Source organism: Fringilla coelebs, assembly GCF_963513975.1.
Source record: "Fringilla coelebs genome assembly, chromosome: 1".
In the NCBI taxonomy this organism is placed as follows: Eukaryota; Metazoa; Chordata; class Aves; order Passeriformes; family Fringillidae; genus Fringilla; species Fringilla coelebs.
Window position 1 is genome coordinate 35,407,161 of NC_140028.1, and position 27,520 is coordinate 35,434,680.

At 39.0% G+C, this 27,520-nt stretch overlaps 1 protein-coding gene across 1 annotated transcript in view; it reads left to right on the plus strand.

Annotated features, from left to right (window-relative positions):
• CPA6 (carboxypeptidase A6) overlaps positions 1-23,642 on the plus strand; it is a gene marked incomplete at both ends in the record, with an annotated part of 79,589 nt that extends 55,947 nt beyond the window's left edge. Inside the window, 5 exons of the mRNA XM_084216783.1 lie at positions 11,910-12,020; positions 12,263-12,353; positions 16,901-17,103; positions 22,088-22,172; positions 23,455-23,642. Of these exons, the coding sequence (XP_084072909.1) occupies positions 11,910-12,020; positions 12,263-12,353; positions 16,901-17,103; positions 22,088-22,172; positions 23,455-23,642 (678 nt within the window). The remainder of the gene's footprint in view (positions 1-11,909; positions 12,021-12,262; positions 12,354-16,900; positions 17,104-22,087; positions 22,173-23,454) is intronic.
• Positions 23,643-27,520: the final 3,878 nt, after the last annotated feature.

Here is a 27,520-nt window from a genome sequence, read left to right on the forward strand (position 1 = left end):
TGGATTCCACCTGAAATTATGAATTTCATATTACCTGAAAAGCAAGTGATCCTAATGTTTCTTTGATTCTATCTTATTTGATTTATTCTCCCTTTATTTTTGATGTCCAATGTTTAATCTCCATACTTACCCATTTGCAGTTTTCAAATGAGAGGTGAAGTCAAATGGAATTGGAATTTTGCTTCCAAATTGTCTGGTTCTATTTTGGTTCTGGTTTGTTGGTTTTCTGGGATTTTGGGGTTTTGTTTTGTTTTTCATTTGTTTGTTTGGTTTTTTTTTTAATATCAACACTTAAACTCTTCTAATTTGGGACTCATTACAGATGCATTATATGTTTACAAGGTTTTTCCATTTCCCCTAGCTAACAAACTTTTGTTCCAGATGAGACATTAGCTGCACAATGGAGACTGCCTTGCAATGTGATTGGCAGAAGTCAAAAGTGGCTTAAAAATACCCCCACAGATGTGCTTTGAGTACTTTGCATGCCATATTTTTGCACAAAATAAGGGTTGCAATACACTTTTACAAGTTTTTTCCTATAAACACACAATTTTATCACTTTTCTTCCCACCCACCTCTGTGTAATTCTACAATGTATTAATACCTTCTCTAATTCTGTGAGAGTAAACTTCTGCATCATCAACACCCTGAATGATCATATAAGCACGTGTGGCCTTCCCTTGGGAATCCCAACAGTGCATAGGAAAGGTACAGAAATAATGAGGCCACTACAGTTTGGATGAGCCTGTCACCAAAAATAGGCTAAATGAGATGCAGGAGCTGGTCTCTAAATTTTGGTGTGCAGCAGTTGTCTGTCATCTTGTTAAGACTTCTGTTAAAGTGAAGATGAACTAACTTGCAATTTCTGAGCAGCTTTCCTAGCCAGGAGAATATGCTGCAGCAAGGAGGGAAGCTGGGGCAGAAAGGCACTGGTGGGAAGCCTATTGTTTAAATTCCTCTTTCTTACCAAAGTTTTCCATTAAGCAATACAATGTGGCAGTAGGGTAAAAAAATCACAAGACTTCTCTGCAGACCTTATAGCGTAATATAGGCTATGGGTGTGTATATAAAAACTTTCTGGTTGTTATTTGAGATCTTCAGAGAGTAGCTTGTAAGGCTGCTTCTCTAATTATATAAAAACATTTTCCTGGATTAAAAGTAGTCTCCACAGAGCTCCTTCAGACTACAAGAATGTACCACCTTTGTCTGCCCATCCCTTCTCAGAGCAGTATTTCAATCCAGCATTAGAGCAAAAAGCATCAGGAAGAGAATACATTATGCTCATAGTGTCCAGCATCATATTAAAAATTACTGATTAAGGAGGAGAGACAAGATTATTAGATTCCTTGGTTTAGGATATTACTTTTCTCATTCTATGAATTAGAAATTTTTAGTAAGATCTCTGGGAAAAACTGAACATCTTTCTATGCTTCAAACTCTGCAATTCTCTTTTGCTGGCAAACTCCTCCCTTAAGCACCTCTGCAGCCTGGCTGCCCAGTTTTCCATCCTCCCTGGTACTTATGGGCAGTTCTGAGAAAGGGCTGTCAGCTTGGAAACAGATTTTTCCTGGCATATTTTTTGACTGTAAGGAATAGCACCAGAAGTCCATTGATTTAAGGCAAGCAAGAAGTACTGCTGGATTTACATGATGTTGGCTTCTTTTCTAACAGCAACAGCATACATGCATTCCTTTACTATGCAGGCAGCCTGAAATGTCTTAGATGGCTTTCACTTCACCCTGTGATCTCTGACACTTATTTTGATTGAAGTACATCCATGTTCCTGTGTACAAGAAGGCTTTTCAGGCAATTTAGCTTAGGGAGAAAACCCTCTATGCATGAATGTCACTTACCAGTCGTGCCTCAGACTGGGTGCCTCAAACTTCACCAAATACTCCAATTCAGTTTGGGAACCCTCAGTGTCTGGTTTGCACCTCTAGAAGTGGCAGTTTCTGGGTGACAGTGGATTTGCTGCCAGCAACAGGAGAGCACCTCCAAAGGGTGGAGGTGTGCTGCTGAGCAGCTGCTTTTTCTGGGCATGGCAGCAGTTCTCTGTCTACAGAGAACCTGGAATTGTTCAGCTAAGCTGGACCTGGCTCCCACCTACTTAGAAATGCAAAACAGACTAAAGCAGATCAGACTTGGGAAGTGAGGAGGTAAGGCTGGAGCATGGGTAGGCAAGAGGCTGCTTGCTGTGCAGAACTTGTTCTGTATTTGGGCAATTACAATAATTAGAAAAAAAGAAAATAATAACTAGAGAAAAAAATATAGAGAAGCTACATATTTAAAAGGGAAAGAGAATGCAACAGGATATTTTATTATAATAAATATCAAAAATATATTTCAAAGTACAAAAGCAGCCTACTCACATTTTGAAACAAACGAAAGGATAGCAAAGACTATGGTTTGGGGAGTTGTGGGTTTTGTTTATTTTTCTGTGTGTTGTTTTGGTTTTTTTTTTCCTTATAATCTACTCCAGAATGAGCTCTAGCCTTGGCTCTGTGTTCCATAAGTCTGATGTTAATAACAGCATCACAGTTTGTTTCTGTGGAAAGCGCCCCTAAAAGTCTGTAGTCTCTCAGCTAAAGATAATCAGATGTTCTGTCAGGATTAGCTGTACTGCTGGCCTCTGGCAAACCCCACCTCATTGTCATTGAATTGCAAGTCAAGAAAGGGGACACCCTGCACACAGGACCAGAATTTTAGGTACCTGCTAATGAGCCACAGAGAAGTGTCTGCACCTGTACTGTAGAGAAATAGCAGTGAGGTTCCAGCAGAAATCCCACCCAATTCAAGCCTTACTCAGCTGGAAAGTGATGGAAAAAGGGCTCTGAAAGTGGAAACATTACAAGACCTGTGGTGGAGTCTGGAAGCAAGACAAACTGTAAAAGGAAACAGAACTGATTACATGTGGGCTGCTTTGAAGGCAATCTGCAAAGATAAATGAACCCAGAACTTGTGTTCACAGCAAGAGATTCAGCAAAAAAAAAAAAAGAAGAAAAGTTTGTTAGCCTAGAATTTTAAAAAGGGTACATGGGATCTAATACATTAATATGTGTTAGTAAATATTATGAACTGAAAGACACTCTAATATGTGTAACTACTTTGTAGAAAGCAGTAGACTTTAGAAAAAAAATTCAGATATATAATGTATTTATCCAAAATTAAATAGCCCTCACAGAAACAAAGGCATAATACCTATAGCCATTTTGGAAAAATACAAATATATATGTACACATGTTAAGTAAGAACATTTAACTCCTGTTCATTGAAAGAGGAGAAGTAGAATTCAGTTATCAAATTATCCCAACCTCAAATTTAGGATTTTACAATTCCATTAAAAGTCTGAAATATGGTTCACAGGCTGCTATTCAAATTAACATCAAAACTAGATTCTGTTTCAGTTTTAGTGAAAGCAGATGAGGATTCCCATTACATCTGGTTTGACTTTCTTCCCTCTAATAAATGCTGCCATTTGATCCATTTCCATGATGTATAACCTTGAGATGTCTTTCATACAATATTTTCAGAAAACAGCATAGTTGAGATGTGACTTTGAGTTGTGTTATTCTTTATTTCTGATGCAGGAATTTTTATTTCAAGATTAGAAAATTCAAGAAATGTAATTAAAAATCTTCAAGAAGCATGCACTGATTGTTCTTCTTGACAAAATGTTTTAAGAACCCAGTGTCACCTGTAACATCTATTAAGATCAAATGCATGTCCCTAAAGGAGTGACCTCATCAGGGCTCCAAATGGAGGTGAAAATAGTCTCACACTTTGGAAATGCAGTGACCTTCACCACCTTCTTCTCCCATCCTCAACAATGGTCACAATTATTTGAGTGCCCAAATTATTCAAGATTATGCGTTTGGACTTCATCATGCTCCCAAGGAGCAAGCATGTAGCCCCAGAAAAAGAAATAAAAAGGCTGAGGGCAGTTCTCAGAGGTATTTTGTTGTTTGTTGGGGGTTTTTTTCATGCTGACATGGGTATTGATTTATTCCAAAACCAGGCTAGAAACTCATCTTTTCACTCCATAATAATGAGCCAAGAGAGACACACACAGACTGTCTAAGAAGCAAAGTGGCAACATCTGCCCCCACTATTCTCAGCCTGAGCCTGATTTATGAGTCACCTCGTGGGATGCATATGGGATGCATACTGCCAATTAGCCAGCCATTAGGCTTGTGGACCAGGCCCCAGAGAGCAGTCTTTACCAGGAATTTTGCAGCATTCAAGACCTCAGATTCTTCCTCAAGAATGTTTATGAAGTGTTTGAGTGCAGCCAGCGAAAGGAGCAGCACATAGCCAGAGCTCAGTCAGGACAGCAGTGCGCTCAGATGCAGGGCCAAGCAGGAGACACAGACAGTGTTAAAAAGGGTTGGCTCTTCTTCTGCACTGCTCAGGCCATGTGCTCAGGAGGCAATAAAGCTGTAAGTATTCTTACTTTAAGATCTGCTGAAAGCCAGTGTAGCACTTATACTCATTCTACAAAATTCCACAGTCCATGTCCTGATGGACAAAACATCTGCAATATCCTGCATCGACAGTCAGAGCAGCACTCAGTCATTCATTCCAGTGCTGAAGCCCACACTGTCAGGAAAACAGCTTCACATTCTGGATCATTGCTGGGTCTTGCTGAGCTCCATCAAAACCAGCAGTCCTTTAGGATGTAGAAAATTTCTTTCCCTGTGTTATCTGTAACTACCAGAGCCTTGAAATGCTGCCTAATTATCAAATTCAAATATCAGTTTTTTCACCCACTTCAGAAATAGTCTGATCTTGGGGTGTGCAAGATAATTATGTGAAGCAACACAATAATGTTTCCTAAAGATTATACACTTGATCTATCACTTGTCAACCAACTAAAGTCTTTTGAACAGGTACAACTGAAATGCTGTGTTCCCACATCCCAGGGTTTCAGACTAAGATTAATTCAAAGGATGCTCATTACACCTAAATTTAGTTATTCTTTGGGAAAATGTGTTCCACCCACTGTGACAGGCTTTCCATCTCCATTTTTTGGAGTTCTCCAAAGGGAAATTTTGAGCCATAGAGGAAAGAAAGCAAGGACCTGACTGCCTCTCTATATAAATCAGACATTTGTGCCAGTCCTTTCCTGGGTACAGGTATGCCACTGATCCTAAAGTATCTTTGACTGATGGTCCTCAAATATCTGGAGAGCTTTTGAAAAAAGTTTAAATATTCCAAAGTGAATGAGAGGCATGCAAGGCCAAAACAAACATTATACCTGTAGCTTTTTCCTTTCACCCTTTAGCTGGATGTTCTTTCCCTTCAGCTAAAGCTCTTTAGCTGATGTTGGCTTGATGTGAAATCTTTGTTGCTCTTTAAATAATTGCATCTTCTTACTCTGTGAAATCTTCCTATCTGGGTTTTTTTCCAGTTGATCAATTTCTAGTTTACCCTTGGTTTAGGAGAGGCAGAAACTTCCCAGGGCTGTTTTACCCCCCTGCAGCCTCTTTCACAGGTGCCAGTGGTGGTGGCACCACAAAAACTGGGCTTTTTTCACCTTAAAGGACCAGTCACCTGGTGATGATCTCTCCATGAATATCTGCAGCTCTTTCAGTAAACACAATTCAATGATTGGAGCCTAATTTTTATTGTTTACCAGATTCTAGTCTCCCCAGCTGTCTTTTTAGCTGCCTAATTTCAGAAGAAAAAAAAAGGACTTTTCTGAGTGCTCCCTCTATATTCATTATCTGGAGGAAAAAATCCATCTGTTTCATCCTGCCATATCTATATTAGAAACACTCAGCCTTACTTGTCTTTAGCTAATTCATCCTTCTCTGCCAGGAGCTTCTGCCTGAAACACTGTTTGTTTTTTCTCCATCAGAGAGATCACCTCTTCCAGCCTCTTCACTCAGCACTTCATTCATCAGCCTCTCAGCAGCAAGAGGCACTGGTACCAATGCAGAATTTGTTTTATCCTCATGATTTTTTTCCATCCTGCAAATGCTGTTCCTGCCTTTTGAAGTTCATGTGCAGTGTTCACACCTACGTGTAGTAGTTTCTGCTTCTACTCAACGTCTCCCTTCCATTCCACAGCTGTTTCAGTTCTGAATGTGTTTCCTTTTTTTGGCAGCCATCCTATACACCACTTCTCTCTGAGTATCTGCATCTCTCTAGCACATGCTTGCTACTGAAAATCTGCACAAGTTCTGAGAGGAAGGAAATTAAAGTAGCAGTGAACACTATCAACAAGAGTTTCCTGATCTGGGGCCTCAGTTGTGATGCCTTTTTTTTTTTTTAATGGATAAAATCGAAGCCAATGCCAAAAAGATGGAGTGCAGTACCATGGTATCACCACAACGAGGCATGTGATGCATTGTTTTAAAGGCAACTGTGGCAAACCATTTTTATGCTGTGAAGTATCTCTGTCTCTTTTGATCTGTGGTGGAATTGCCCAGGTTTTATCCAACAGTAAGACAGTTTAGGGAAGGTTCTTTCCTTTGCTGTTACACCTTCATGATAACAAATTTAAAAACCAGTCAAAATTGGTTTTAGTTTTCCAAAAGAAAGTACTGTGTTATTTTTTGTGCACACTTTCAGCTACTCAGCTGCATCTTTCTGCCTACCCATGACCTTTAGAAGGTAAAAAGTGCTTTAATTTTGCTTGCAGATATTAATTTTTCACAATGTAAGTAGATCTTGATAAAAGTAACACTGCAGCTGTGTTGTGCCTGTAATAGGAATTCCTCAATGACACTTGCTCCTATAAATTCTTATTTTATTCATCACTAGGACATTCAGATTCTACCCCCTGAAGGCTTTTAGGCTGTTGGGTATGTTCTTCTTCAAGACATGAAAAGAATTCACATTGTTGTTCCAACACATTAGTTGCCCTAAGGAAGAAATTCTGCTCTGTATTTTAGCAGTCCACTCCTGTATGATGGTACTGAGTAATTAGGGTCTCAGTAAAACTGCTGATATGCAGAAAGACTACTGAGCATGAAAAAGGACTGTGAAAGATAATTCCATATGTTGGACAATTTATTTGTTCCAGAAATGGAATTACAAGCAATTGTTTATATCTTAAGTATTTAATTTGGTCTCAAAAATTTAATTGAAGCATGTATTCAAGTGAGTTCTCTTGAGTTTCTCTCAATATGTACTACCATGGAGCAACTCAATTAGGATGCAAAATTCAATTATTACATTTTTCAGAGGCCTATATCTTGGTGGGCACTAATTTCATACAATTACTAGTAAAGAAATCTGTGTTGCTCCTTTTAAAGCATTCACAGTGCTTCAGAATAACTCAGGCCTTTTTTTTCCCAGATAGGCAGTCCTTGACTTGTTTGGCATCTAAGAGGTTTTTCTTTTTCCTTTTGTACTACCTCTCTGAGTGGCACCAAGAAGTTGTCTCTCCAGTTTCTATTAAGATCTGTGCAATTATGCATCTTCTTTCCCACAAGATCCTGCCCTTGCTTGAGTGGTCCCAGCCTTGCACAAGATTCCTGGAATGGCTGTTTGCTTCTCTAGCATATCAATCCCACCATCATCCCTCCGCCTCTTCTCTGCCTCAGCATCTTTTCCATTTGCGTCCTTAAGGAGCTACACAGTCAAGTCTTTGGGACTCTGCAGATCCTTCTTGTCAGACTCTTTTTATGGGTGTTAAGGAGTGTTGCAGCACACTCCTCTTTCTCAGTTGTTTCTGGGTTTCTCCTGTGGTAAATGCCTTCAAAGAGGAAGGAAGGTTTTGCATTGTATTAAACAAAAAGGATAAATCAGACCCAGTTCAAGCTTCAGCCTTGAAAATTTGACCTTTTGTTTTAAGCCATTTGTTTTTAAATACTCAGCTGTATCTTAGCATTAATAATGGGCTTAGCACTCTGCTTGTGATTTGAATGCCAAAGCAGGACACTAGCAGCAAAAGGGAAAACAGAGATAAAAAGCTGCACTGTTTCCAAGAGCGGTGACAGAGCTAATTACTAACTTGCCAAACTGATAAAGTGGCAGTGAAGGCCAGAATGGCAGATCATAGCATCAGCCTGCTAAAGTGTAACATGTGCAGATAAAAGTAAAATATTATGTATTTCTGTCAGAAAAGGTGTTTTAACTGATATCTTAATAATGGCACGGAAGGGTTAATCCTGTTTTGCCAGAAGCAGTTTTGTGCGATTTCTGGCAGAGCAGTAAATGGAGTCAGTTCTTTGAGCTAAAATAGTAACTGTTTAATTCAGTATGGTTGTTTAATTCAAAATCAGAAAGAGTAAAAGCTGATTGTTACCTTAAATTTAATAATAATTAATTGTGGGATAGCAAATCCTTATTAAGCTCAGTTGGGATTTCAGAGTTTCTCCCAACCCTGTCTCCTTGCTTTGTCCTTCTCACTCAATCCCCTGATTTTATAAAAAGCCTAACTGCATCCTAAATCCATTTTGCACTCTCGCCTTTATTGCCTTGGCAGTTTACAATATAACTCTTTTGTTTACTTCGTCCCCTAAATTAAATTTCCTCTGGACCATATCCTCAGCCAGCATAAGCTGCTGTAGCTCTATCAGCAACCACCACTCAGCTGATCCAGATGATGGAGCCCCATCCTATTAATCCCTGGTGCTCTCCCCACCTCCAGGCAGATTGCCTGCACGGTGCTGGCAGCATTCCTCTATCATCTGTTCGCTCACTAATAACACAATTCAGCGTTTATTGGGCTGCTCTGGCTCTCAGCACATTCAGCAGCAAAGCTGCTATTGATTGCATGATGGGGAAGCAGAACCAACCCATATTCTGAGAGCTCTCTGCAAACTACAATGCAGTTAATTCACTAATGGCTCCTATTTGTGTCACAGCAGAGAGAAAACCTTTCAGCACGGCCGGGGCCGGGGCTGGGGGAGGTTGGGAGAACTCAAGAGTCACATCACAAAAAGCAAGTTGTGGGCTTTGCTCCAGCAAGGACACACCTTGGTAACTGTAAGGCTCATTGCCAAAGATTATACTGTCTGTGCTGCCTGATTACATGCATCAAATAAAAATACCAGATAAAAGCCGTGCGAAAGACAAAGTATTTTCAGCAGAAAGAGTGAATATGATCTCACACTATCTGCTGGCTTTCAAAGTAGAAAGCCACTCTAGATCCAACTATATTTTTAATGAAATACTACTCTAAAAGGGTGACAAAGTTATTTTTAAACCCCATATATTCTTTAAAGAACAGAACTGAATAACATATTTGGCTCTAAACCAACATTAAGACTTTCAATTTTAAGGATTATTACTGGGGACTATAATGCTTTCCAAAGTCTCTTCTAGTATTTTGTCAATGACAACAGGCATTAAAATAACATAAAGTCACTATAAAACTTGGCATTTTGCTGCCTATATTGTTTAGGTTTCTAAATGGTAGTGCTTTCACCTAGCAAGGAAAAGATATTCTTCACAGGATTTAAAACATATTGTATACTAAAAAATCTTAATTCAAATATTTTAATTGTGCCACTTTTTGCAAATTTGTAAAGGTTCAGGAAAATATTCAAAATTCATTAATGCATTTTTAAGCAGTGTATTAACTTACATTAATTAACTATCTGTAGTTATTTTAAGGAGATGATTTTAAAAGTGTTTTAAAGATTTTAGTCTTGCAGCATTGCAGTTTCAAACACAGCATATAGCCCAGTGTAACAAAATGCATAATTACCAATGTAACTGACAGCACACAAAAAACAGATACAAACACATATACAAATTTCATCATCATCATCACTGGTATGTAAATACCCACCGTGGCTACACAACCTGAGCTTAATTTGCTAAAACTGTCTAAAAATAGAAAAGCAGTGAAAGGAAGTGGTGTGTGGTGCTTTATTTCCTCCTCAGCTAAACTACTTCTCCCTATTACTACTTCTGAAATAAGCAAGACAAAAATGTTCATTTTTTTTAACTCACAATTTGGAGCATGGGTTGGTTCTGTTTCCAGCTGTAAGAACAGTTTTGCCAGTTTAACTTCCATACTTACCACATAGGCTCCTAATCCTGTCCAGATTTAAGTGCAGGGCCAGCCTAATGTACACAGTAGCCCTGTTTACTTCAATACGTGTCATCTGCATGTGAAATAGCAATAACACACAGTCCTTTTTTTCATGGTCATTGTTTTTGACTAACCACTGATTTGAGAAATCAATGTTTTGACAAAACTGATTTTTTTGAAGTTCCCTTAACACCAATTTTTTTTACCCAAACCCATTTGAAGACTTGATATGGCTTTTTAATACAAGTAAATCAATTTTAAATGCAAGACCAGCTATGAATTTTTGGGGAATTTCTGGCAAATGGACCAGGAACCTATGACCTCTTCATTGACTGGGGCTTTCTCCTGGGCAGTCCATGAAGATTCCCTTCAAAAGCACACTATCATCTCTTCTCTCCTCCAAACAAGCTCTCTTTCAGGACCTCATCCTAAGGTGCAATGCTCCACACCACCCTGTCCCATTTCATTCTGTGCTTTGCCTTGCCTTCTGTTTCTCACTGTCCCCTCCTCTTGCCTGGCTGGAGCAGAGGAGCTCAGTGTGGAGTAGCACTGGGTGTCTTGGCTGTTCACAAGGATCATGTGCTGCTTTGGATCTGACACTGAGGCTGAAGGACTTGCACGTGCAGAGCACTTTGGGAGGCTGAGATGAAGCTGGGCAAGGAGAAAGTGCAGCACAACAGAGGGACGGTTAATGAACCACATAGGAGAAGTATTTAGAAGTCCCACTAATCCCCTCAGTAAAGAAAAAAAAGTCATACTCCTCCATGAGTAAATTTCAGCCCCAGAGTTGTCCAAATGTATGGTTATTTCTTACAGATATTCCACAAAAAGCATCCATCAGCTCCCATGGCAGCTTCAGCAATTCAAACAGCTGCATCATCAGGAGCCCAGAAGTATTGAATTCCTGTACTTCACACTGTTCCTAAGCATTTGTCAATTGAAAAGCATTTAGCTTAGTTTATTTCAGAGCAAATGTTTCCCTTTGCTCCCCAAACACATGCTACTCTTCAGATCTGAAGGGCCAGAAGTACTGCAGAGCAGAAGGCTGTAATCACAGCAGCAGGAGGAGAGGAGCCAAGCTCAGGCATGCCTCTCAACCCAGCATCAGTGTGATATGCTTTCCACCTGCCACATGAAGCACTGGATTCCTCACCTTATAAAATCAGGACTTAAACTTCAAAGGATGCAGATTTGATGCCCAGCTATGTCAAGGCACAGTATTTGCAAGAGAATAAGTGGAGTATAAGCTTCCTGGAACTGGTAAAGGACCATCTCTGGCACTAGCAATAGACCTGCTGAGGAGCCTCTAGTTTTGCTGCATTTTTCTAAGATGCAGAATGGATAAAAAACCAAAAAACTTTCCCTACCTAGACTTCTTTTACTAACCTATATACTAAAGGTTCTCCAAAAATAGAGGGGCGCCTAAATTGTAAGGGAATAAAATAGTGAGCTACTTTGAATACAAACAAAAGCTGTGTTGTTAATCTGAGCCTTAACTGCCTCAAGACCTTATCAAATCACCTAGTGGAAACAACAGGGCTGCACTGTCTTACAGGAGCTAAGTTCACTTCTTCAACTAAGAAAGTATTCCACTGACTCACAGCTCTTACTTCAAGAAAAACTTTGCATGCATTTTCTTTTCTGTAATATGAGTTGTATTTTCTTGAGTATTGAAAGCAACTGAGAAGCAGGGAGAATAGGGTCTTTAGGACACCTTTCTCACATGTTCACACACTGTCTGAATCACATTTGCAGGAAGATGTCAGCCCTTCAGGCACAGCTAGAAGGATGTCTGTGCTGCCATGAGAGCAGACCTCTGTACTGCCAAATGCCTCGTGACTGTCATAGTCCACCACAATACTTAATTGGGAAATTATTTTTATTATGGAAACTATTTTCTTTGGCTTTTCTGCTTTAGGCTCTTCAGACATACCAGACTGATCCTGACATGAGAAAGATGCTAACTCAGTTGTATTTCTATATCATGCCTGTATTTAATGTGGATGGATATCATTTCAGCTGGACAAATGTAAGTAATGGCAGTAGTATTATTTGAAAAACTATTCAGACAAGAAAGAGCAAATAGTTATTACATTATTCAAAGGTGACTCTGCATAAATCTGGTCCATCACTTTGTGCCTTGGAAATAAATTATTCCATTTAAAACAGAATACTGAATATGTTTACCAGGGTTGATTTGTTATGTGTACAAATAGATTTTTGCCAAAATAGAGTAATATTGCTATTTAAATATTTTGTTACTTATGCTAGGATCGATTTTGGAGAAAAACAAGATCAAAGAACATGAGGTTTCACTGTCATGGTGTTGATGCTAATCGCAACTGGAAAGTGAAATGGTGTGGTAAGTATGGAGATACTTTGGTCCCCCAGTTCAGATTACCCTGTATTTACTTATTCAGCAGAGGTAATTATCCAAGTAGGTTAGATCACATCTGTTGTGAAGTGTTCTCTTTTCCATAGTTGAAGATTTTTTTCACATAAAGCCATAAGCCAAGGCTCAAATCTTTCTAATAACTTCTTAAAAAATAAAAGTTCTCAAACCTGGAAAAACAGAGCTTATCGTCAGCAAAACCTTGTCATGGAGAATGTGGCAAAATTTTTTAAATCATACATACAGCTATTCTGTATTTTGGCAATCATATAAATAATTTGAAGCATAACATTGAGAATGAACCATGACTTTTCAAGATCTACCTGTAAATCTTACCTTTTAACTGTAGCTTCAGGGAACATTTCAAGCTTCATTTTATTCAATTTGCCATTTCTCTGAAATGATTTAACTTTGGAAATGTCAGACTGACTTTGCTGGCCTCAGTGTCCTTAAGGCCATTATTATCAGTGAGTTAATAAAGAAAGAAGGTGCTTCTAAATTCATGGAGATACAATTTTAAGCTTCCAGCAGTTCTGTAAGTACTTCATAAAAATTGGCGTGAATTTTGCATAGAGAACGCAGCGGTAATGAAGTGACTACCAGAAGGTTTGGAATGGATCCACCAAGAAAAAATGGTATTTTCTTAAATCTTACCTAAAGATTGAGCAATTCACACAGGGGTAAGCAGCCCCTAAAGGTTCTAGTGTAAGGAAGTAACAACACTTAAATACAGTAATATATACCTGCTGACCTGCTGTCCCATCTTAAGGCACTTCCTTTAGCTCTCTGTGCAGCTGTTGCTTCAGCCAGCATTAGCCCACCTTCCTTATTTATATTACAAGCTTGTAAAGACAAGAAATTGTGTTTGTGTAGTACAAGGGCCCTGCCTTCAGCCCATCCCCTCTTCCTCTACATGTTTCCACTATACTCTTGCAGTATGGATGAGCACTGTACACTCTGGCTGGAAACAGCTGGGTTCTTTAAGTAGGGCTTTGAAAACTGTAAAGATAAAAGTGATTGTGGACAGATGCATACATCCAATCCAGGATGGACCTGTGAAATTTACTTCAAATTGTTTTCAACTCTACCTGCTCTAAGGAGAGGGCTGAGACAGAAGCATTTACAGAAAGCCTGTGTTAGTTGAGAAACCTTCTTTACAGAAGACAAGCCCAGGGCTACTATCACAATCTTTAAGGCAATTTTATGCTGCAGGAATAACATAAAAATGAATGAGTCCTGCATCACTGTTACCATGGTTTACTTAAGTGTGTAAGCCACAACTGCAAGTATTTTCTGGGGACACCCACTTACTGTTCAGAAAATAGCCACTGGTATAACTGGAATGATCAGTTCTCTTATAATGTGTTGAGAGATGTTAGGTGCCTATCAGTGCAAAATTAATACAGAGTGCATTTTCTTTCTAATTCTAATTAATTTTTTTTTTGATTCCTCCTCCCTCTTCCTGCTCCCTAGCCACTGTATCAAAACACATTTTTTATTCAGTCCTAAAAATGTTTGCTTAGTTTTAATTCAAAAAACTGTTTTTTCTAGGCTTCATGAAACTGTAACAATACTCACATATGTTGTGCGCTATAATCCCCTACTTGTTGCATTTCTCCCCTGCACTTACATGAAAGACAGGTCCCCATCCAAGTTTAAAAAATAAAAATTCTTTCAAGTCTGCTTCTCATCCCAAAAAGCACATGCTCAGCTTCCTGCTTTGGACCCCAAAGTCTGTCTAATTGTCTATTTTAATGGAGAATAAAAAGGTCTTTCATGAACTGGGCTGACTGGTACTCTGATGACCCTGACCAATCACCTGGCATTCTCATTAATATCTGATATTAGATGAGTCAGAGAAGAATATGGATCATATCACACTTTGAGGCTTGTGTAATCATGGTGAGTTTAACATTTAAAACTGCATATGCTTGTAAAAACATTTCCATTCAGTTCAGTTGCACTTAAGAGTTTTCTGACAGGCTTGAACTTCACGGTGGGGCTTCCAGGCAGGTGTGCTGTGGCAGATTCCAGCCTCAGCAAAGCCACCAAATGCTATCAGCAGTGAGCTAGTCAGTGCTGATAACACAGCATCCCATCTGCTTTCCTCTTCCTTTCTAGTGTTGGACTTTGATGTGAGTTTTATGACTCTCTAGGGACCAAGCCAAGAGCCATATCGCTGCTAGATTTCATGTTGCAGCAACCTGTACTCAAAAGAGTGCACACACATTGCACACAGGCCCACATGAATACTGGCAGCAAGAACTCTGGGTAGAAATGCTCCTTGCAATGCACATATATGTGCAATAAGTGGTTTAATGATAATGAAATAATAGCAACTTTTAAGGAAATAATCAGGTACTTATAATTAATTAAAGTGGGCAAATCTAGTTAAAGCAGGTGCATCCAAATCCCCAAGAGAGCAATAGCAGGAGTTAAAATTTCCAGCACATCCCAATTTCCAGTGCACCCCACTGCTCACTGAGGACAATATCCCATCCTGGCAGAAGTGGGTGCAAGGAAGTTTGAAAATCAAGCTCCAGCTTGAATGAGCTCTGGCTCATTCATCCTCTCACTCTTCCTTCTGTACCAGAGCACTGGCTTTATCAGTCTTGGCACACATTTCCTCTGTTCATTTGCTCTCATGATGGATGTTGAATCCTTGTCCTCCCCTGGTATGCTATCAGGTACAAAAACAAGGCAGCATGGTAACATTTTACACAATTCCATTTGCTTCTCATGACTGTAACTTAGAAATGTCCAACTCTTTTTTCATTCTTGGGTTACTTAAAGAACTTCCAGTATGAAAATTGAGCATACCCTTACATTATCCAAGGCCACCATGGAAACCTCCTCTTTTTATCAACAGTTAGCTTCACTTAAGGTAGAGCACTAACTATCTCTGGGATGGTACATGGCTCACCATAGGCTGAACAGTTTAGAGAGGCTTTTTCCTTCCCTGGAAGTCTCTAAACTGAGCCATATTTTGCCACTGGGTAATTTTATCATTAGCTTGTAGGGATCCACTGTTTATTAACATTATTATCCATTGCCATGATTTAGTATACAACACTGAAACAGGAGATGAAGTATCCAAAAAAAAAAAAAAAAGGCAAAGGCTCTGGAGACTGTTCAATAGCTCTCCTGCAGCTATATTATCTGATAAGAAATCGAGGCAGAGTGCTCTTGGGATTTGGATGACTTGGTGGCCATCTGTTCTGCATGGAGAAGACCATCTGCCCTCTCTATAACCCTTCCATATCCACTGCAATCCAAGCACTAATACCTTTGAAATCCCCACCTGTGGCCATTGAGTGGTAGCTGGTAGCCTCAATTTTTATCTTACAAATAAAACTGCAGCATGAAATTCTTCCATTTCTTTCTTTTTTTTTTTTTTTGACATTAGGCTGATTGCATAATCCTGTTTTAGTTGATAGCATTATGCCTTCTCACACACAGCTCTTTTCATATTAATTGAAGGTGGCAGTACTTACTATACAAAGTAAAGCTAATAAAACACTGTTGTTGTAAGTCCCTGATGGCTCCAGGGAAGTTTGCAAGCAAACCATTATTATTCTGCAGGTCAATGTAAAATGTGCAGTATTTTGAAATTGCAGCAGATAAAAGATCAGAGTAGATTTGCATAAATATTGTTCTTTTAGGCCCAGGCCCTAAACTGTAAATGAGACAATGGCTTAGATCCAGAATTGCTAAATTATAAAGGAGCCACCACCACATCTCCTTTCCTAAGTTTCATCTTTCAGTACCTCATGGCATATTATATGTAGGTTACTCTTGTGCAGCTTGCTGCCACCTGAGCAGGTTGACACAAAGATATCCTCAAAACTGAACCCCTGCCCCAGACTTGAAGTAAAGTTAGGCCCTGTGCAAACTGAGGTGATTAAACTGAGGGGATTTCTATTTTAGCTGACTGAGCAGTCATCCCATGTGGCTTCTCTTTTTTTTGGTTTGTTTTTTTTTTTCTTCCATGAGGTTTGCAGGGGTGAAAATAGGCAGTAATCAGGAGCTATTATCATATTTTTAAGATAATTCCTGTTGAGGTTGTCTGCCTACCATTGTAACCACCACTGTCATAGGTAATACAGTAAAAGCTGTAAAAGGCTAGATTTGTCCTGAGAGTGACCAATGAAAGAGGTACAGCTCTCTGATTACAAATAGACCAACTGAGACCCATCAATAGTTTTAACACTGCAACGCTGATGCAAAAAGCCAGGAAGAAAATGCAACGAAGTCAGGTTCTCCTTTTTCATTTGGAAAGAATGTATCCTCTGGGGATAATCACCTGTAGCTGGCTGATTGGGAGCTTGGTGTGTCTATGAGATGAACAAGCAGATTGCTGCACTGAAGTCCCCCAGGCTCATGCCCATCAGGCACAAGAAAGCAATTTAATTTGTTTATTGCTTTTCACGCTTTTGCACGTGGACCAAAAGAGGCTGAGCCAGAAGCTGGAATTTCTCTGTGATTGTTCACCACCAACTTTCTCTTTCAACCTCTAGATGAAGGAGCTTCCCTACACCCATGTGATGACACTTACTGTGGTCCTTTTCCCGAGTCTGAGCCTGAAGTAAAGGCTGTTGCTCACTTTCTCCGCAAGCACCGGAAGCAAATAAAAGCCTATTTGTCCTTCCATGCCTATGCACAGATGCTGCTGTACCCTTACTCATACAAATATGCAACCATTCCAAACTTCAACTGTGTGGTAAGTACATTAAAGCTTGGAGAATGTGCTCCAAAGTGTATATTTTTGTCTTGAAAGGAGACTTGTTTCTTCAATACTTTGCACATATATAATATTGAGCAGTGTTTACTCTGGATCCACTTGCAATCACATTTCTGGTTATATAACCTTCACTCACCACGAGTCAGTGGTGATTTGATTAAAATGGCATCATGCCTTTCATCCATCAGTCCCTTTAAATTACTTTATAGGATAAATCCCTAATTTTAATTATAGTTATTATAATTTTATTTAATTAACTGTAATGGGAATTACATAGGTCCTTGGGTATCTAGCTGAAATTCTGTCTCTTCATGCTCAGAACTTAAACACTAGGAGCACAAAGAAGATCATCTTCAATGTTATGAACAAAATAAAATTGAAACTGTTTATGTTTATCAATTCAAGGAGGAATCTCTTTGATTTTACCAAAATTAAAGCTTCAATTGCACTATGTATCATTCAGGTCAGACATAGTGTTTTTAACCCTTTCAGACAAGCAGGTAATTAAAATCAGGAGCTTCTCTATATTAGAAAAATAAATTAAAAATAATTTTTGATGTAAGCTTATTGATTCACAGATGAGTACATTTCATGTATTCCAGGCTCATCCAAATGCAGAGCTATTCCCTCTGCTTGCAGTCTGAGGTCTGTTTTAGCCAGCCTCCTGTTCATAAAACCCCCCTTATGGCTTATTCTCTGAGGGACACGTGGCTAAGCTTTGCTCTCTGTTTGCTCCTGCTCACAGACCCACATTGCACCAACCAGTTCCAAGCCTCTTTCTTTCCCCCTCAATCCTGAATAAAATTACATATTCCATTTATCTCCCATTTTGACCTTGAAAGTTGCAATGACTTTTAACTTGCTGGTTTAAGCTAGTTTTCTCCAAAGGAGCTTAACTGCACCTTGGATTTATTCTGAGCAGAATGAATGATGTTGTCAGTCCCTGGGGCTTCACTCAAGTTTCACTCAACTGTTCCCTCAGGAGGCTGAGCAGCCAGGACTCCACAAACTAAACTCTCTTTGTAGGTTTATTTCTGTTGAGACACTTAATTTCAGTAGCTATTAAACATTCTTCTGTCTGATGCCATTCCTATGAAACAGAGCAAATTACAAGTTAACTAAGCAGCCAGAGGAGCTAAAAATATGAGACTTGTGGGGACTATTCACCAAACCCTGTAATGACTGCGGGTAAATTTACGGTTTATTTTTTATTCTACCTTCACATTCTTTTTGGTAATGACAAGGAGAAAGGAATTCCCCAAGTGAATTGATGACTATTTAGTTAGCAAAAAAATCAGACTGGGAATTTAAAATCAGAGGTTCTCATTCCTTTGAAGATCAGCAGGTGCAAGTATATTTTTTTTAGGAACAAGCAACAGAGAAGAAGGTAAAGACGCAGTGTTAAGAAGAATCAGCAGCTTCTCTGCAAGTACATGATTACTGGGTATCTGACTAAAATGTCCAGAGTAATGTAAGGCAGGAGCAGATGCTATAGATGGAAAATTCTTTGTAATGAGAAGGAAGATTTATCTGAGAGTTTTCATGCACACCAGTATATATTGTTGTTCTTGTTGCTTAAGGGATAATTCTATTCTGAGATTGGGCATATCTGCCCCTCAGCTCGTACACATTCTGCCTTTCCACCCATTGCTTTTAGACCAAAGGATCCCAATTTTTGATGTTTAGAAGGTTTTGATGTTCCTGAGGTTTGCAAGACCTTAGATCAGGCTTCTCATCAGAGGGAGTGGAGCACAGACCTAAAGGAAAAAAAAAGACACTATTTTAAACAATTCCCATGGACAAATGAAAACCAAATACCAATTCTAAATATCTTGTCAGTATTGGAACTTCATACTTCTTTTCATTGTGGTAGGTCAAAAACAAAAGAGGTTGAAATAGAAAATTGAAGTAATTTCCTGTTATTTATAAAGGTCATTATAGGGATCATAGTGAAAATTAAGGGAATATTTGTTGATTATTTATTTGTGTGTTTTAACACTTGCCTACAGCCAAAGGCTCCATCACCTGGTGGCTCACAAATATATGGTTTTTAAGTCCCAAAAAACTTAGGCTGAGGTTTTGGATTCTCCAGTTCTCTTGGAAATTGCAGTGAGCTGGAAAGTGATAGATCTCTGTTTCCTGACACTGATGGAATAAGCATTGCTGGTCTATGTGGGCGGTGTGCAGTGGAAAACAGTAAGACCCCACATGCATAGCGGATAAATAGCTTTTGGTGCTAACAGTGGGCTACGATTAATTTTGAGCAGAAGAAAGGCTGTTTCTGTCTGGGTCAGATCATTCTAGTGAGCTGTCAGTTACCATTTCAATTAAAGTGTTCAATTATTCAGAGCTGCTTTGAAACTGGAGAGCTGTGTACTGATCACAACATGCATATTCTGTTCTAATTTAGGCACAACTTTCTTATTAGCACTCTCCTGAAATCTGCTCTTTTAAGATGCTTAAAATGAAAGTTCTCTTTTAGATTGAAAAAAACACCAGCAGAAACACACATCCATCTCAAGGGTTTTAAATTTCACCTGATTTTCATCCTTTTTCTTCCTGTACTGTCATTTGCCTTAGTGTTTGCAGGGAACTTATATGGCATGACTGAGTTTGTGTACATCTCTGCAAAAATCTGGTAATTTTATGTGGCATTTTCTCCTCGAGGGTGTTCAAAGACTGGTTGCCTGGATTTATTCAGGATCCAACCTGCACAGTATGATGCAGTTGAAAACTGTCCCTTGTTGGGGCACATGGGTCTAACAGTGGAAGCCAGCTGCATTCCTCAAGGCTAAGAGCTTCAAGTTCACAGTGCCCAGGGACGTGTGCCCACGTGGTGAACATGGACTTGGGATGCTCCTGGTCTGACCTCCAGATAGTTTCTGCCTCTGCAGAGAACCCATTACTGTTGTGCTGACTTTAAATGGGCATTGCCAAACTACGTCTTTGAAAGATTTCAACGGGATTACCTGTTGTCTCATTACTGTACAGTGCGTAACTCATGCACAGGGAGTCTTCTCATTTGTGGCTATGATCTACTTGCCATGGTGCATTTATCAGGACTTTGTTCTCCAGCCTTCTCAGCTCTCCCAGCTGAGCACAGTCTCCTGTTGGCATTGAGCCTCTTGTCAGGCCATCCCAGCTCCTCACCAAGACCCTGAGATGGTAAGCACAGCTGCTTGCAGATTTTGGTTGAGCAACAGTCTCATGCTTGGGACAGTGCAGACACCAGACAACAGCTCCTGGCCGTAGCTGGAGTTCCCCTTCCCGGGCCCTGAGCAGCCACAGCCACCATGGTGACCTCACACTGCCACCCCACCACCTTCACAGGGTCCAGCAACTCCAACCCCATCGTGGGTCTTGTGTGTCACAACTCAGAAGTCAAGGCATCTGGAGGAAGAGTGGCAAGTGACAGCACTTCTCCCCTCTCCCACAGGACAGGGCCTTCTCATCTTTGATGTTAGGGTGAATCAGAGGTTACCCCTTACACCGGCTGGCAACCACATCCCAGCCCTGCAGAAATTCCAGCAACACTGAGTTAAGCAGTCTTTGCTTCCACACACTCTCCAGTGGAGGTGGTAAGAGGTCAAGCTGAAAAGGGCAGAGTCTCCAGCACCATCGTCTTTCTGCTCAAAAACCAAAAATTCTGTTTGTGCCTAACTAATGTTTGCAATGGAGTAAAAATGTTCTTTTTCATTTGCTAAGAGGAGTTACTGTGTAAAATAAACTCACCAAAGCCCTACCTGCACATCAGGAAGTGAAAATGAACTTATTTTTGTTTCTGGAATGACATTTAAAGCAGTTTTCTCTGGCTTCTCTACTTGGGCAGACAAAGCCTTCATGGGTCAGACCAAGGATTAAGTCAGAATCCCAACTCCTGATGAGGGCAAACAAGTGGAAGGTTAGGAGAAACATATCAATGGGAAGGCAAGTAGAGGGTACTCCTTCCCCAGTGTATTCAGTTATTGCCTGATGAATAACAAGGTAAGGACTGAGTTTACGAAAACTTGCACAAACCAAACAAACCTGCTCAAGGAAATAAAACAACTAAAACAACCATTGCAGCTTCATGCAGTGGTTCAAAGTCCAGCATTTCTAGCTCCAAAGATAATAATTTCCTGTTCTCTATAAAGAGATGACTGTGTTTTCCCAGCCTTCACTGTATATTTGCCAATATCCTTTTTTGGGGGGTAATATTCCTTTTCCTTTCTGTGTGTTTTGATGCCCTATCCATGTGTGACTCAGAATTTTCCATGGGCCAGGCCTTTTGCACACAGTTTCACAGGACAAACCAGGAACCTCCTAAACAGCCTTTCAGCTGCAAGCTGTTGCAACGTAGGCACTGATTTTACCTCTACAGGACTGAAATCACATTTCTGAAATAGTGGAAAGAGTTCTCCAAGACTACATCATCAGGCCCCAGAGAAAGTTAAACCAGCAGTGAACATTTACCTGCTGATCAGAGATTCAGAAGTGGAACTTTTCTCCTTCCTTCTTCCCATCTGCTCACTGAACCACTGTGAGTGTCAACAAGACATCATTTCTCCTTCACTGGCCCGGCAGAGACAAGGTTTAGTGAACTGGGAAATTCATCTTCACTAAATGCACGCAGGCTTTTAAACTGCATTTAAAAGATTATTTCATCTCATGGTCTTACATGTCATCTAAATTTGTTGTGTTGCTAAATTGACATATATACCTATCATTACAAACACTTAATGTCTGATCATTCATGGTGCAGAGAGCTCTTTTATACAATACAAAATCAAGTTTTTCAGGGAATTGCTGTCATTAAAAATAAATAATGCATTTATCCTTTACAATAATTTTAACTTAGCTGCCACAGACTCGTGGAACACAGCACTGTGCCAGAGGTCAATGATCCATTGACTCAGGTTCCAACCACAATACAGTATTTAATTCAAAGTCTAATTTATGTATTTGATTTTCTTCTTCTCCCCAGGAATCAGCAGCCTATAATGCTGTTAATGCTCTTCAGTCAGCCTACGGTGTAAGATACAGATATGGCCCTGCATCCAGCACTTTGTGTAAGTTTCCGTCTGCAGGTTTGTGACTTTAACCTTCCTACAGTAAGAAGGAGAAAACCCTTATTATAACAAAGAATGCAAACACTATTTAAACTGAACTTTGTTCCGGTTTTGGGTTGTGAGGAAGGCAGAAGAAAGTTTTGCAACTGATTCAGTCAGTCGATTGCAGTAAGATTAACTCAACTGATGCAATAAAAGAGATTAAAATGCACTTGAGAGTCAAAAGCCAGCAAATAACATATTCATATCATAGAAAACTGTGGGGTTTTTTAAAAAGAAAAACCAAGATCTTAAAAACCATATCTTTAGCAGATACTGCAAATGCACTAAGTTGTAACAGGTAAAAGAAAAAGAAGTTCAACAGGTTTTAACAAGACACTTTTTTTCTTAACTGAAACCTTGAGGTCTGAATGCTGTGGCTAATGATAACAGACATTGAAAAAAGTGAAAAGCTAAAGACTTTTCACAAGTAACCTCCTGCATCTCCTCTGCCATTGCTGTGTTTCAGCTACTGTTCCACTTATCATGGGTCTCCATCTCACAGCATAGTCATCATCTTGTGCTCATTACACTGCAGTCACTGTGTCAAAGGAAAAGCAGTGTGTATTGATGCCAAAATTGCACAGATTACAGCAGGTCACATGAGAGATTTATCTGTATAAAAAAATGTGTCTTGGATAATCAACATATGGAGATAACGAAAGCATAAGCCGCACACTTCCTCAGGAAGGTTTGTTTAAGACATCACCTATGCAAACGCTCTCATTCTGTGGGGAAATGGTGAGAAAGTAAGACAAATGAAAATAACTTTTAAAGCATTTTAAAAAGAAGATGGCAGATTACCAATTTTCCTCCTTCTCACTGCAAATGAATTGCCTAAAAAAGCCAATTTAAGGCTAGGAGCAGCAGAACTCTCCAGTCCAGCTGGGAGATCTTTGTGGAAAGAAAGCTTCAGACTGTGTTCACATGGGGAGACAGTAACAGTTTGAGGCTTTATTCTAGATATTCACTTTAATTAAAGTTTTGCTTTACACAAAACAGTTATAATATTTTTCCCTATGAAAATGAAGGGACTAGTCCATATTATGCTAAGCACATTTCACCAGGTGCTGAGTTTTCATGCTATTCTCTGAAGAGTGTTCAGGATCAGGGCAAGCAACAGCTGGAGCTGCAAGAATACTCACTGGGTTCCAGAGACAAAATGCCACAAGAACCCTCTGATGACTTCAGCATGACCTGCATTTAACATTTTTTAATGCTTTCTCTGAATTGTCTCTTTCAGATGTGAGTTCTGGCAGCTCTATGGACTGGGCTTACAAAAATGGCATCCCATATGCATTTGCATTTGAGCTGCGTGACACTGGCCATTTTGGATTTTTGCTTCCTGAAATGCTGATCAAACCAACCTGCACAGAGACCATGCTTGCAGTTAAAAATATAACTCTTCACTTGCTGAAGAAATGTCATTGAGATGGATTTTTAGGAGCTGGAAGTAAACATTTTACTCCTAGTGTTGATGCCTTTCAGTGTGTTCAGTTGCCATTCTAAGTTTGGCCACTTGAGAATTCAAGAAGCTAATGGGAAATGTGATATTGTTTCTGCCAAATTAACTTAGTGGAAAATGGAAAAAAAATCATTCAATATGCGTTCTTCTAAAGTCCATAAAGTGGATATACTAACTTAGTTACCACTTTGGTGCAGAATATTTTTGCAATAAAACCTTTATTCTGAAATTTCCGTGAGGCCGGTCCTAAAATAAAGTGCCACTTCCAGGCAGTTCCAGACTCTACACCTTTCCCTAATATGAAGACCTCCCAGGGGGTCTCTCAAACCAAGGAATAAAGTTTACATTCATGTAAATATACCCTGTGACCCAACACAGGCCTGTATCTACAGCAATAAATGCCTTATAGTGGTAGCTGACTGCACTGCAAGTGGCAGTGTGGCTTCCTTCTGCGTGTATACATACATACATACATATATGCACTTTTGTGATTTTTTTTATTCATATTATGCAATAATTTGAACCAAGGTTTCTTTTAACTGTTCAGAGAAAATCTGCTTTCAAATGTCATTGAAAATGTAACTTTCCTAGTGATGTGTAAGAATTATAATGAAATACTATTGAGCTAGACAATGTTCTGCTTTATGGGGAGACAAAGCAACTTGCCATGACTTGGAACTTGAAGCTGGCAGTCGACTTGTGCATCTGGGCTCTGCTGTAGATAGTGACTGCCCATTTCCACCAGCCAAGGATTTAGCCTTAAACTGTAATTAACTGATGTTTTATTTATCAATATTCTTGCAGTGAATATTCTGTGGCTCTTTGGCTATGTGGCTCTTCTTCCTGGAAGCTGCATTGTTTTGCATGTTTTAAAGGAATTAATAAATTTTTAATGGATTCTTAAGTGAGACAGAGGTGAAGGTAGAAGCCTTACAGCTGAAATAAAGTGAATAAGCACTATGTTTGAAAGAATAATGAAAGCACAGAGAAGATAACATGTTGAGGGATCTTTAGTACTTTTAAAATACTATTTTTTTTATCTTATTATATCTGCAGAAGCATATATTTTACCTAATGATTTTTGAATTTAATCTTATGCCAATACATATTAACAAAAACGTATTTGTTAATAAAATGGTCAAAGACTTTTGAAGTATTCTTCCTATTTTACTTAAGTGTTAAAACTTTAGTTCAAGTGTGTAGCAATTTGACCTATCTGTAAAACATTCTTGATGCCAAGGATGGAGAATTAAAAAAAAAAACCAAACAACTAAGTTCTCTCTAAATAAGCACTTGAACTTAGCAAATGGGCAATCTTTATAAGTCTGATAAGGAAGTACTGTATTTAATTAAGCATATCATTGTTTTCAGGACTGCAAAAGGCAATCAGTGAACAAAGACGACAGAATTGCATTCTATTTGTCTAACATTTTGTTAATAAATGTGTTTATTTTACACAAGTTTCTGAAGGTTTGTTCACATTTGTTTAATTCAGTCTTGTTTGAGTAACATAAGTTTCTATTCTAGTTTATTAAACCTCTAGGGGACAGAAGCCCTCAAAATAGTAATTTCCAATTGCTTATGACCATAACCATTAAATAGTTTGAAGACAGCAACAACTGTCTTTTGCTATGTACACATTCCTGACCAATGGCCTTAATAGCAGTATAAATGATTAGCACCAATCATTATATGTTATTCTGAATTTAGTTGACAAGACTGAACTTACTACAAAGACATAAGAGACTGAAGAAGAGAATGAATGAGGGTTGTCTAATTAGCATGAGGCAAATTTACCTCTGAATTGCTACACTACCAGCATGGACTAGGAGCAGCCAGATTCTTCTGTGATGGTTTGATTCCTGCTCACAGTCCAATAGTTCACCATGTGAAATATTTCAGTTTTATCTTCATACCATTACAACTGCACTGGCAATGAAAAGTAACTGAACTCTTGGAATAAGGAAGGGAAACAAACAAGCATCCTCCTTTAGGTACCAAAAAGACATAACATTTTAGACTAGTTGACCTTCTTGGACAGGAACAACTGTAAGTATTCTTAGATTTATCTAAGACACTTTGACATTTAGAAGTACTTGATATCAAACCCTTTCTATGAATAAAGCTACACACTAGTATATGGATGGACTCTGCTTGAATACTATCTATGACATGCAACTGAGACCTCTGAGCTGAGTTGTTAAGACCTGTGCAGGGTAATTTAATGTCCCATAGCTGAATACAAGTGTAAACAGTCTCTGAGCCATTTAATTTCAGGGTCATTAAAGCTGGGGGAAAGACAATCACTAGGAAAGAACAAACTCTGTTTCCTGAATTAAATTTTTGTAAGATAATTTTTCATCAAAAGAGTGATTCTAAATGGAATACTTTACCCTAAGGAAAAGACTAATGGCAACCAGCTATTTGAATATGAAATCATATATCTTTTGTGACTTATAAATGCTACTTCTCAAGAACAGCTCTTCTTTACCTCAATAATTGCTTGCTTCTCTTCCCTTTGTACTTTTCAGCAATTTTTATTGGCTACAGGACAACAGAATTGAAAGCTGGTTATAAGAAAAGTGAATTTATTTTATGATCATAGGCACAGTTTATCATTCAACACAATAAAAAGTACATGAACAGCAAAACACTCTTTTAGTAACCCAGCAGGTGCATGCCTCTTCAAGCCGCCCTTACCAAAAACAAGTATTACAAATTATCATGACATTAAATCATCATTCATAAATTGATTAAAAAATGCCTTTAGAGATCAAAGAAGTATTGAGCTTTTATTGCAAACCTTGAATAAAGACCACTGCTGATGAGTGGAGCTCCTTGTGTATTTTCCAGAAGTTGCTTCAGAAAGGTCAGTGTATGCAGTCACTCGTAACATATAAAGCCTATGGAAAACTGCAATTCCTTTCTGAGAATTGCAATACCTTTTCTGAAATCTGAATTGGAAGAGTCCAAATGACCTTGAATGCCAACATGCATTTATATGCAGACCCAGTCTGCTTGTCTATAGGAAACAGCATTGTGCAGATTGAGCTGCCTTCTCAAGGACTGCAAAAAACATCCACTGATGGACAAGACTGTGTCTAATTCTTAAGGTTGGGAACAAAGCTTTGTATTTTCTATGAAAAATAAGTTAATATTCAATTGCTTCAGTTTCTTTCTGAACAATCCCTTCACATTTTATTTACATTTATTTTAATGGCAATTAAAGAATAAGATACATGGTAGCACGGGTGGGGCAATAAGTACTTTTCTAAGCACTTTGACCTTTCCTTTGGTTGTGCAAAACTACTACATCATTTCCATAGCTCCCTGTTTTGTATCAGTCACATTCAGTCTCACACAAGCATTTGTGGTTTTGAATTCTGTGCCTAAAAGCCACATATTACCATCTTCAAGCAGTTCTTCAGTGATGGTAAAATACCAGAATATCTCAGATGCACAGAGATACAACTATTGCTCTGCTGTAGAAAACACAATGAGAACAGAAATTTAAATAAATTACAGAAAGACTTTTTAAATATAAACCCTGTGGCATTAGGTACACTCCCTAAAAACATTTTTAAATGCTCGCAACACAAAATAATTTGTAAATTTGTTGGAAATTTAAAAGTCTTCTGGCCACAGAAAATGTAGAATATTTGCCATGTGCTTAATGTATGCCTGACTCTCATAATTATTCAGGATAAAAGAGAGCTGCCTTCTGAGTGACTGCATCGATAGATTTTCCAGCCCTGTCAGCACCACCAAGTCAGGAGTACTGATGTTGTTGGTGGGTCTACCTCAGAGGAAGTGGAACAACTCCAGAGTGGTTTTCACTTTTCTT